Here is a 12,951-nt window from a genome sequence, read left to right on the forward strand (position 1 = left end):
ATGTTCTTTCTTGGTCTGTGGGTATTTTGAGAATAAGAACTAGGTGTTTGGGTCTGTGTTACACTTTGAGGGACAAGAACTAAAAGACTATTATGCAAAGTTTGATTCCTGACTTGTCTGCTGCCATAATATGTAAAATCCCAGACAAAATGGTTAACTTTGAATGAGGAATTCGAATAGCAGTGGCAAGGAAGATCAAGAGCAGGGGATCACGGTCAATGGCAATCTGATCGACCAGTTACGACTCACACGCACTGCATACTTTCAATTTCTACACACTGATGATACCTCACTTGGTTAGCAGAACTAAATATCAAAAATGAATGTCAAAAATACTGAACAATAATCAGTCAAATCAAATATAGAATAAAAATATCAAGCATGACATGCATCTAATAATCAAACTTGAGTGTAATATGCTATATTAAGGAAAATAAAAATAAAGAAGTGAAATTGGAAATTAAAATGATAAGCCAAGGCACTGTGGAAGGCAGCCTCAGCAGCGTACGATTCAAGACCTGCAGCAAAGAGAGGACATTGATGGCAAGGCCTACACCAACACCTCCTGAGCCCCAGCTCTGTATCTGGGATTACCTGGCAGTGCTGTGCTGGCAGTTGAGCAATGCAGAGCTGGAAAGGTATTTGTTGGGTTTGGAGACGGCACCGAAGTTGCCAAACTGGCTCCAGGTCCTGGCAGCGGCTGGGTTCACTGGTCAAGAGGAACAGACATACACCAGCAGACTGAGTGACGAAGAGCGGTACACATCAACCTTTCGGTAATTGCTTAAAGGCAAAATTTTGCTGCAGTCCAGCTCTAAAAAGAAATCCAAGTATAGAAATATGGATTATAGTATCTAATATGTATTGTACTTGCAGATTCAGTGTTTTTTTTTTTTTATTTTAAATATCCCACTGCTTTCTAAAGTTCCACATGCCATTTTAGGTCTGTAATTTGCACAGCTAGCCCTTCAGTTTTGTACTATTTTGCAATATTGCAATGATTACATGATAAGCTACAGGGAAGCCAAAGGACCTGATAACAGCCCAGTTGTCATGACAACAAACCTTCAATAAGCTCCTGTTGTTCGGACACGTGCCTAAAAAATTTAACGGTAATGTCACACCACCCCACCCCTGCAGTGGGTACCTGTCCAAATGCTGATATTGAGATATACTTTCACTGCTTCTTGTTGCCTTGACATGTCATGTCACACACCTGCAATGAGCTCCTGCCACAGTAGAGGGGCCTGTTGGTCATGGATGTGTATCCTGCGCAGAGCTTCTGCCAGCGATGATTTCAGCAGAGTAATCTCATCCTCTTGTGCCTGTAGACGCGCCTCCATCATTGACAGCTTTCCAGGGAGCTCTGAGTTGCTGCCTTCCAGCAGGTCATCTGTGAAAACACACAGGAGAGATTCTCCGAGTTGAGCGTGAAGTGCAAAAGACTACAAAAGACAATACACTGTGTAATTATGTAATCTGACATATTAATATTTAAAAACTGCAACATTTATGTAAATTGTGGGTTATCTGTATTTCAACTTCCATGATTTTAGGAAGGGGGGTGCGGTGGCACAGTGGGTTTGACTGGGTTTTGCTCTCCGGTGGGTCTGGGGCTTGAGTCCCGCTTGGGGTGCCTTGCAATGGATTGGCGTCCTGTCCTGGGTGTGTCCTCTCCTCCTTCAGCCTTATGCCCTGTGTTGCCAGGTTAGGCTCTGGCTCCCCGCGACCCCGTTGGGGGGGAAACCAATGCAAATACAGAGAACTTGCAAGCTCCTCACGGACGGAGCTGGATTCAAACCAATGTCCAAACAAACAGCCCAAGAACTGTGAAGTACAAGCACTAGGTGAAAATGACTAATTTAAAAATGCAGTTGAACATAGAAAGTAGTTATTCTCTTATTTTACCTATAGTATTCATAATTGAGATTTTACTTGTGTTTAATTTGTGTTACAGTTACCACTTTAAGGGGGTGCGGTGGCGCAGTGAGTTTGACTGGGTCCTGCTCTCCGGTGGGTCTGGGGTTCGAGTCCTGCTTGGGGTGCCTTGTGAGGGACTGGTGTCCCATCCTGGGTGTGTCCCCTCCCCCTCCAGCCTTACACTCTGAGTTGCCGGGTTAGGCTCTGGTTCCCAGCGACCCTGTCTGGGACAAGCGGTTCAAACAATGTGTGTGTGTGTGTGTGTGTGTGTGTGTGTGTGAGTTACCACTTTATTATTTGGGTCTGGAATGCAGCAGAAAAGATCTCCAACTTCCTATGGACTTCCTGCTGTTTAATGAAAAAGAGCTCTTGCGCACAAGGTGATACAACAGAAGTCACTCCTCTTTTTGTGCGTGAATACTGAAGCATGGTGGAAAGCGAAGGCACATTTGCACTGTAATGCAAAACTGCTTTATCCATCTTCTGTTTCCTTATCTTACACTTGACATCTAAAAATAGTGAGAAATCTGTGAACAAAATCAACAAGCAAGAAAAAGAATGTCTCTCTCACACACACACACACACACACACACACACACACACACACACACACACACACACAGAGAATCATTAAGTTTTAGCGTTTTTGGACCAGACTGTCTGGCTCCAGAAACAATGGACACGTTTTAAAATCTATGGGAAGCCTGACTGTCTGCAGTGAGAGCCAGCTGCTTCTCCAAGTAGCAACAGACAGTTCTGATCAGGCAAGCAGAGAGAACTGCATCAGGTTATTATGGGGTCAGGAACACAGAGCCAGGCCTAGTTTCACAGAGATTTTAATGTCACCACATGTTTTGGTGTGCTTCTTGGAATTGTCTCCGGAAGTCTTGGAGCTCAAACGGCTCATTCCAGAATTTCAGACGTCTTTTCCTGGGACAAGTCTTGCTGGGTGATTTTTTTTTTTTTTTTTGCTTGGGTTTGCTCCTGTAGGTTTTCACATCAAGGCAGCGAGGGTACGGTTTATCTGAGCACGGCACCGTCCGTGGCACACTGGTGTGTGAACTGAACCTTTCACCAAAAAATTTCATGAGCAGTGACAAGCAGCTAAGTTAATAAAACTGTAATATTACATCTCTTATGCCCGCATAAATTGGAAAGCGACTGGAGCCGATTCAGGAATTTTATGCGGCTGAATGGGGGCCAGCTAATGGTGCAGTGCTTGAAGGATCTGAACTCGATAATGCACAAAAAACACATATGCTTAACCAAGGCGCTCAACCCGGACAATCCACATCCAGCTGTATGAAACAGTAAGTGATGCAGCATGCTTTAAAGACTCCGTTAAACAAGACATGGGCAGTTAAGATGAAAAGGAAAGAAAAGCCCACCTGACATTCATGCAGTTGGTTTCCTCCAAGGTGACATAACAGTGTTAACATACTTACAGCGATTTACTCATTTATACAGTTGGGTCATTTTTCAGTGTTCTTTTTTTAGCTGGAGCAATTTAAGGGAGGTATGGTGCTCAAGGGTAATACCATAGGAAAAGGGAATTGAACCCATAACCTCTGAATCCAGAAGTGCCAGTGCTAATCACTATGCTATGTACAAGCCGAGCTTAACGGAGGCTTTCATACGTCATGACCTTAAAAAAAAAAAAAATATATAGTTCCAAAATGCAGAAATGCCCTTTGAGCAAATGAGTTGGACTCTACAAAACCCCATTTACAAGCAGGTCCAGTGAGAAAGCGCCAACTCTGCTGGACTGGAACCAGACCGAGAGCTGTTCTGAAGAACAAGGGCAGATTTGTTTGGGGGCGGTCGGCCCTAGTGCCAGAACAACCCAAACAAGCTTCTGCTGTGTCCACAGAACAACAGGTCCTGGGCTTCGCAAGCCATTCATGCCATTACAGTGAAGTTTCCACTCATGGCCGCTGGCAGACGCTACTAAGGTAAGTCCCGTCCTTTCACTAGTCTCAGCCGACCTGAGGCCCACAGCGCACGGAGCACGAAGCACGGGATCAAGGATGGAAATGGAAACCAGATGGGAGCAGGGTCCAGAGCTGCAGCAGAGCCCTTCGCTACATGGCGAGAGTGTTCCCCGAGCACGGATTTTGGCCACGCGTACTTCGGCAAGGACAGACCACCGTGCTCACTGAGACGCAGGAGAACATTGAAAGCTCTGAAAACTCACAGACGTTTAAAATTAGTCATTAGTCAATATGGTTTTCAGACGCATACAGTATAAGCATGTCTTTTTTAAATTACATGCTCCTACACAATTAAATGGTCCTGCTCTTCGGTGGGTCTGGGGTTCGAGTCCCGCTTGGGGTGCCTTGCGGCGGACTGGCGTCCCGTCCTGGGTGTGTCCCCTCCCCCTCCGGCCTTACGCCCTGTGTTGCCGGTTAGGCTCCGGTTCCCCGTGCCCCGTATGGGGCGAGTGGTTCGGACGGACAGACACAATTAAATACGATGTCATTGAATGGGCTCGATGGGATGTGACCATTCAGTTTCGGCTCACTCAGTTCTTCATCAGGCGTTCTTATAATCAGTCTTTCCGCAATAATTTTCAGTTATTTTTGTATATTCTGTTTTTCAATTACTGACGCTTTCAACAACTTTCACTACCTTGTCGTTCTGTTTTACTTACTAGTATTATTATGCTTCCAGTCCACATACTGTCATCCTTTCCTATATTTTATGATTACCATTAAATTAGTGGCTTCAGCTATTGGTCTGACAATTATATCAATATACTGCGATACTGTGACATGTCCTAAGCATTGCATGTATGTCTCTTTTTATCTACTGTACATGCACACTGATGCAAATTAAATTACTTACTGGCTTGCAGAGTTTGAGAGTGCAGCCCTTTTCTTCAATATAGGACTATAGAAAAAAATTATACGGTATGTATAGCCTGTACGACCTCACACACGTGCGCACAATTCATGAAGCGATGGAACAGTGGTAACAGAAGAAATAGCACATTTACCCTGAATTATTCTTCCTCGTATGTGCACAAAAGTGAATGGCAGACACCAGGGGAGGGATACAGACGACACTTCCACACACACACACACACACACACACACACACACACACACACACACACACAGCTAAAGCACAAGACACACTCCTCACCTCTTGTCATGACAGAGTGATCAAGGTCAGAGTGTGTTTTTAGGGCGATCTACTGTTTATGTCACTTTACATAAAAAAAAAAAAAAAAACCATCATCATCACTGAGCACCTCAAATGACAGGCCTGCAGTGTTACTCTGATATATTTATTCATCCACTGACATCATTTGCAGAGTAATGGCAGATGAGTAAGAAAACTAAAGCATATCTACACAAGGCACGGGTGTGCAATGCAAACTACACACATGCTGGCTGAAACCGCTTGTGCTGAGCAGGGTCATGGCAAACCACAGCCTAACCCAGTAACAAAGGGCACACAGCTGAAGGTCACAAGGCACCCCAAGCGGGACTTGAACTCCAGACCTGCCAGAGAGCAGGACCCAGCCAAACCCACCACACCACTGTGCTCTTCTATTGCTGTAAACTAATTTGACACTAAAAGCAAATGACTGCATGCACGCAAGGTGCCGAGTCAGAGCTGGCCCATAGCGACCACTTGCGTGGTTTCTAAGGCAAGTCAAGGGATGAAGAGAGGTGGGTTAGCAGGTCCTTTCTCCACATGGCGGGGGAGGCAAATACAAGGAGAAAGATAGGGCCGCTGCACACCCCAAGCAGGACTCGAACCCCAGACCCACCACACAGGTTTGGCCGGTGCCTTGCTGCCACGCCACCACACCCCTCATAAGCAAATGCTTACAAAGGCAAACAAAACACACTCAGACACACTCCATTACACTCACACAAACTACAAGAAACAAGGGAATTTTATGCGCATTCTCCAACAAAAAGGCAGAATTTCACAAAACAGCCCTGAAATCACAAGTTTTTACCTCTTCCTCCTCCTCTGCTAATGGACACACCTAAGGCACTTTAGAAATACACACTGGTCCCTGGGCACAGGGTTAGGATGAGATTCACTGAGAACATACGATTCATTCATATACAAGAGAATTTCCAGGGAGTAATCAAAAGAGTTATAGTTGAACACGAATCTTCTCAGTCCTGCTTTAAGACCATTAAAGCACTTTACACACAAGTGTACACATACACACACGGGGGGCAATTCAGAGTCACCAATTCACCTAAAAGACAGGTCTCTGTTGGAAGGCCAGCATGTGGTCTGCTGGTTACAGCCATTGCCTTTGGACTTGAAGGCTGCAGATGTAAATCCCACCTTCTGGTGTGGTACACAAAAAAAAACACCCAGGCATATTAACAGATAAATAAATACAGGTGGCTTTGTGCCGTAAGTCCTTATAGGGGAAAGTGTCAGCTAAATGAGTGAACTAAGTGCATGAGCTGTGTGGCAGCTGCTCCGGAGAGCGTGAAGCCCGTGCCGTCAGTAAACCACACAGTGTGCTAGATACTCGAGTTTGTATGTGGTGGAGCCCGAGCTCCTATTAGCCACCTCAGCGAGGACAAAGTGACCCCAGGAAGCCGCAGGGTGCCCGACTAGAGCGGCTTGTCGCGCAGTCTGGGTTCCAGGCCAGTCAACAAGCTCCCCTGGTGAGAGATGTTCCATAAGCCCACTCTGAGGTTCTGTTTGCAACTGCCCTTGCCTGTAGGGGCTCAGGTAGCAGAAGCTTTCTGGGTGGGATATTTAAAAAGGAAAGGTTGATCCCGGACAAACACGCTTGCTCTCCATCTGTCCCTTTTTCATAGTTTACTGTTGTTGTTTATTTGGGTGGCACTTTTCTCCAAATTGCCTTTCAATGTTAAGTACTGGCATTAATGTACTCATTTATACAGCTGGGTCATTCTTACCGGAGCAATTTCAGGTAAGTACTTTGCTCAAAGGTCCTACTGCGGGGGGTAAATTATGAATACATCTACCGTGTCTCTCTCACCTCTGTTGTTGGTCGAGCTCCAAAGCCCACTGCCGAACCCTGAGAGTTCCAGCCAAAGGAACGAGGCCAAATCCGGAAACAACGCCGCTTCCAAATTCATTTCGGCTAAAGAGAAATCCTTTAATTTGTCAGGAAATTAAGCAACAGAGGTGAAGAGCTCTAAGAAGGTATGCTTTAAAGCCTGACAGCATACATTTGACAAACAGTCTGCAAAATGTAGTTTTCAACTCGGTAAGAACCCTTAGTTACGCAAAGAACTTTAATGCGTACTCCAAATATGCAAATTACATAATACATACTTGAACTGGATCATAGAGAATTAACATTCCAGTTCTGAAGGCCTCAAGAGTGCCCGTTAAACATGAGACAAGTCGCAAGTACAGCAGCATGAACAGTCGCTTCCACACAAGAGTACGTCTTCTTTTTAAGCACCCTGTATGGAGTCGTTTGCCGAACATGGCACTATAGGAAAAGCAGAAGGATCACGTGCAGCAATAATCATGCTGAAAACAGCAGTGTACCAAAAAGTCTGGTGCACCCAGGAGGGCATCCATTGGACAACACTTTTGGATCATTTTATAGTTCTTGAGCCTGTGCTGTAAACTAGGTGTGGGCTAGAAAATAACACATCTTAAAGCTTCTTGGGCTGTAAGCAACCGCTTTTACCCAATGATGGTGCTGGAAGTACAAGAAAAGTAATTCTCAGGGACAGCTGGTAGTCTTTGGACCCAAGGTTTGGAGGTGTAAATCCCCACTTCCAGCTGTAGGACCCCTGAGCAAGGTACTTAATGTAAATTTCTCCAGCAAAATTACCCGGCTGTATAAATGGGTAAATAAATGTAAGTAACATCGTAAGATGCTTTGGAGAAAAGTGCCAGCTGAACGAGTAAACGTAATTCTGAACACTGCAGCACATACTGGTACTTGTACGATCACTCTTGCGTGAACGTGTTGTGAATCACAGATACTAACACAGAGCAAACACTGGAGAATGAGGACTAAAGCAGCCCCATAACACCGCTGAGTAGGCGGCTCACCTTGAGCAGAGCCGGACAAACCAAAAACAACACACAGAAACAGAGCACATCCAGACCTTTCAAACCTTTCACAGTAATTCTGTGAAGCTACAAAATGTGCTGCTTCTGAATAAGACCAGCCTTGTTTATACAAGGATCCCTCAACTTATTATATCTGCGATTTATGACGACTCGAACTTACAGCGGCCGTCCCATTACATTTACATTTATTCATTTAGCAGGCGCTTTTGTCCAAAGCGACGTACATCTCGGCAAGAGTGCAATTTATGCATTAACCTCATTAAAATATATCTGAGACCCAACGTTTGGTTGTAACGTCTATGGACGACCGCGATAACCTCAGCTGGCCGTGCTGCCGCGGGGCACCCGTATCTGTTATGGGCCTCGGGCGTTATTTGGGTGTCCCACAGCGAATGGTTTATAAAAAGCTTTGTTCGTGATTCAGTTCAAGGTACTTTTTATTTGAAACGGCTATCAAACAAAAAGGTGAGCGTTCTGGTGGTGCTAAAAAGAGAAAGCGGAAGACAATAGATTTAGAAATGAAACCGAAAATAGAGAAGCATGAAGATATGACAAGTTTACTTATTGTTTTACATATATTAGTATTATTTTAATACAAATAACGTGTGAAATCGGTGCAAAAAACATAACATGCACGTAAATGCATTTATATATCTTTACAGTTCACGTAGTACAGCATAATGGGATTTGCGACTTACGACAAGTTTGTGGAAATGGAACCCCGTTGTAAGTCGAGTACCACCTGTATAGTCGGGCTGTTTTTGGCTTAAATCCACACCTGCTTCCTCAGAAACCACGGCCCGCATGCCAGCACAAAGGTCAGAAGAGCTGTTTGCTCACAGTCCCAAAGATCTCTTATTAAGAACAGACAGTAACAGAAATACAGAAGCTGAGTACAAACAGTCCGACTTGTAACATGAAGAGTTCTCTATGTTATCACAAAGATCTGTGTGGCCGTGTTTGTGTGCCTCTGATTGAAAGGTGAAGCCACAGTAAATCATTTTTCAGCACTGAACGCAAACAGGATTTAGAATAATGTCCGTGAAACCGTCATTACTTTGTCTCTTTGCAGATGCTTTGCCCAAATGACTTAGAACACCAGAAAACCTTGCAACACTGGGATCAGTAGTATTTTGGTCAATAACTACTTCAACGGGGGGTGGGGGTTAATTACAGCAGTTAGAGACACCTTGATTTAAAAAAAAAAAAAAAAAAAAAAAAGGAGATTTTGAACCAGTAGCGAACACTCCCATGATTCTGCTTCCTCAGTCACACCATGGACATGGGTTTTCACGGTGGGCAGCGAAGTGAAAAGCTGTCAAAGGCTGCACTTCAACATCACACCGCTGTCAACACTCGAGAGAGCTGTGCATGAAGAGTCTGACCGCTCTTACGACGCAAGGCTTGTAAGTAGAGCTACCTACAGTTCTTTACCCATCTACGCAGCGGGGTAATTTTTACTCGAGCAACTGGGGTAAATGCATGGTCCAGGCTGCTACAGCAGCAGATGTGATGTGATCCCAGGTCCTTCAGCCACAAAGCAATGGTTCAAAATGCTACACAACTGATATCCTTGAAATATACCAAATTGTGCATAACTGACTTCGAGTTGATGGCCAGAATATTTAAAAGACTTAAGAATATAAACTTATTTCCCAGAAAAGGAGTGGCTTGGACAGCAATCACTGCACGTATGAGCAATGGCATAAATCATTAACTGACACGTTTGCAAAGTTCCCTGATGAACAACTTGGGCAGAACTTTCACTTCTGCTTTTTCAGTTGTTTGTTGGCAAAGTTACAGGCAAAAACAGAATTATCTGAGGAATCGGGGCAGAGTACGAGCAGGGGGTGTATCGGACCAGCTGGAAGAGGAAGGAAACAGGCCGTTCTTTGTTCCACTCTGATGGAATGAAGCCCGAGCAGACAGTGGAGCACACACCTGCACACCTGGCTCCTATGCAAGCCAGAATCAGCAATGCAGGGATAAGGAACGAATAACAGATTAGATTATTAATAGATTTATTATTTTATCACGGTACCTGCTGCTACTTCGATACAGAACAACAAGCAAAAATGACTGTTCATCAGCAGCACAACTTCCATCTGTTCTTTGCTTTCTGGCGTGTCAACTGGGCAGCGTGTAGGCGCTGATGGAGTGACACGCTTAGAATTATCGTCTCATAAAACACAACGACAAGGAAAGACTGCTCAAGTTCCAGTACGAGGGAAGGCCACTTTACAAGGACACTTGTGAGAAGATATACGATGGAGGCAAAAAGACTGTAAAAAGGTAGGCCAAAAATAATGCCAAAAAAAACATTATAACCAGTGCCTCCAAAAACATATTAGTTGACATTTTTGAATTTCCAACCATAATTTTGTATTAGGGCAAGTATAATCTTTTTTTACTGCCTGTTCAAACTGTTCATTTGATATTCCAGCAGTGATATGACACCAAAAATCCCCAGTTTGAAAATAAAATGTTTTTCCCCATTTTGGCAAAGTATTTCACAGAAGGATGATGTAATAAAATGTCAGATGAGCTTCAAGTCATTTCTTAGTACTGCTTGCACATGTCCTTCACAGCAACCCTGAACACAGCGGGAAGCTGGTATGACTCAGAGGTGCACAAGGACTGGCTCAGCAGTTGACCCATATTGATATGATCCGTACGGGATCCACCTCAAGAACTTCGTTCATTGTACTCAACATCTCAAGGCTCTGGCGTTTGACAAAGCAGCCCTCGGGGCGGGGGTGGCGGAACACATTCTTCAATCGCACCACCATTCTCATTCATCACGAATGACGAGTGTTGAACATCCAGCAAAGTTATGGAAGAAGGAAGAGGCTGCAGACCCCAGAGCTGATCTCTGAATATCTGTGTGACTTTCAGCGCCGAACAGTGGCCGGGACGGCACTTTCACGCTGCCCGAGTGACACCGAAGCTGTGCACACACATAGTTAAGTTTAATTTGGAGCGTTTGCTCATCGGTGAAAGAGCACTGGCGGGAAAAAGGCCTTGGGCGCCCCTAAACCACACACGGCTCTCAGCTAATCGGACATCGGAGCCCCCAAGCTCCACTTGATCCCCCAAAAACTGCACAAGTGTTCAGACCGGTATAGGAAACGATGGAGCCGATGCACTTTGTGTTCACTTTGAGAAAGAACTTACAAATGCCAAGTTCAAGTGTCACGAGATTTGATGGCAGCACACCACTCACCAAACAGCCATTCATCAGGTAGGGGAAGACTGGTTGAGTTGTTGAAAATAAACTTATCGCATCTCTTTGAAGGACTTCAAAAACAGCACTTTTTCCACGTCCATTCACATATACAGGCAGTCCCCGAGTTACAAACATCCGACTTATGTACAACCCACATTTACGAACCACGCCCTCACTGACCGGAAGGTGATTTTTTTGTCACCCTTAAGTAACAATCAAACGAAATCTTCATAATTAAGCCTGTAGAAAAAACAGTTAGTGTATAAACAATGGTTCATAATAACAAACGGGTGCTACTTTGCAACACCCATCAAAACATTGGGCATCTACAGCGGTTTGTCGGCTCATGGGCGGGGTGCGTGAGCCCGAGGTAAAACTAAGACTTCGTTCTCTTCAGTCGGACCACATTGCTGTTGACAGTGTCTTGTGTGTTACTGTATTTGGCTTTAATCTTTCTGTCTTACCCTCATAACCATGGCACCAAAGCGTAAATGTGATGCAAGTGATGGTGATGCATCCAAGGCAAAGGGAAACGATCACGACTGAAACTAAAGAGGAAATATTAAAGCAAAAGGTGGGAAAGGCCAACGAACAATGAAAACGCACACATTATAGTTTATTTAACGTTTTGCGCACACATGCACACATTGTCCCTCTCTCTGAGGGAGCGCTCGGCTACAAAAGACACTTCTTCCCACTTCCGGAATCTCACTCCAGACAACCCTCCCCCCCCCCCCGTTCTCAAACCTCCCTCGCTCTGCTCTTCCAGCTCCTGTCCCTCATCGTTCCCTAGTCCCATTACACGGCTCTTTGATAACGTCCGCCCGTCTCATCCCTCGACCACGATTTCGGATCCTCGCCTCTGATCAGTCCGCCGATCGACCGACTGACCATTCGCCCATCCCCGACCAGGAGAACACATCTAGTCCTTTGATTCTAAATGAACAATCCTGCACTTGGGTCCAGTCTCTTGTGTGTCCCCTATTCATCATTACAGTAGTAACATTTATTATCTCTCTATCTTTCTATGTCTCTCACCATTATAAATATTGTTGTTACATTTATAATTATCATTGCAATGTATTATTATTACTGTATTGTTATATTAAAGATGTTTAGTGTATCATAAGTGTTTCTTTAATGCTTTTTTATGCATAGAAAGGTACCCGATATACCCAGTGACAATAGATGACCCACCATACCTAACTGTTCCGACTTACGGCGTCAAAATCCGACTTAAAGACAGACTGAGGACGCGGAACTTGTTCGTAATTCGGGGACTGCCTGTACTGTATGTAATAATTACTACCTTCTTCACTTTAGCTTTAGGATACCTTTCATTTTTCAGAGGCTTCGTGGTGTCCTTCGAGCATTGGGGTGGAAGAGACGGGTAAGAACCGCTCATTCAGGTGACTAAGTGCCGAAATAAGCGCTTTGTGCGCGCGTTAGGACTTTAATTCAATTTGAGCAGCTCGACGCAGCAGTTCCTCTTCATTCACTGATCGCTTCATTCCGCTCCAGTTCTGACAGTAGGTAGCGCTGACTGTTCGCACGCACGGCACCAGTAAGTATGTAACATTGTCATTGAGATCACAGATATTAAGCATAGAGATAGACTAATAATATTAGTAATCTGCACACAACATGGCATATTAATGTTCGTATCAGTGTTAAACTGTTGCGTTCTGAGGGATATCAACACTTCACTTGTCTTTAGTACGTAAAAACGGCCGTATCTTTAAGTACGTATAAAAACT

At 44.5% G+C, this 12,951-nt stretch overlaps 1 protein-coding gene across 2 annotated transcripts in view; it reads right to left on the reverse strand.

Moving 5' to 3' along the window:
• LOC108929736 (echinoderm microtubule-associated protein-like 3) overlaps positions 1–12,951 on the reverse strand; it is a 30,603-nt gene that overhangs the window by 17,000 nt on the left and 652 nt on the right. For both annotated transcript variants that reach the window (XM_018744468.2, XM_018744469.2), the window contains exons 2-3: positions 1,217–1,393; positions 595–709 (exon numbers count right to left, since the gene is read on the reverse strand). In XM_018744468.2, coding sequence (XP_018599984.1) covers positions 595–709; positions 1,217–1,393 — 292 coding nt within the window. The remainder of the gene's footprint in view (positions 1–594; positions 710–1,216; positions 1,394–12,951) is intronic.

The sequence above is a fragment of the Scleropages formosus genome, chromosome 13, assembly GCF_900964775.1.
Source record: "Scleropages formosus chromosome 13, fSclFor1.1, whole genome shotgun sequence".
NCBI lineage: Eukaryota > Metazoa > Chordata > Actinopteri > Osteoglossiformes > Osteoglossidae > Scleropages > Scleropages formosus.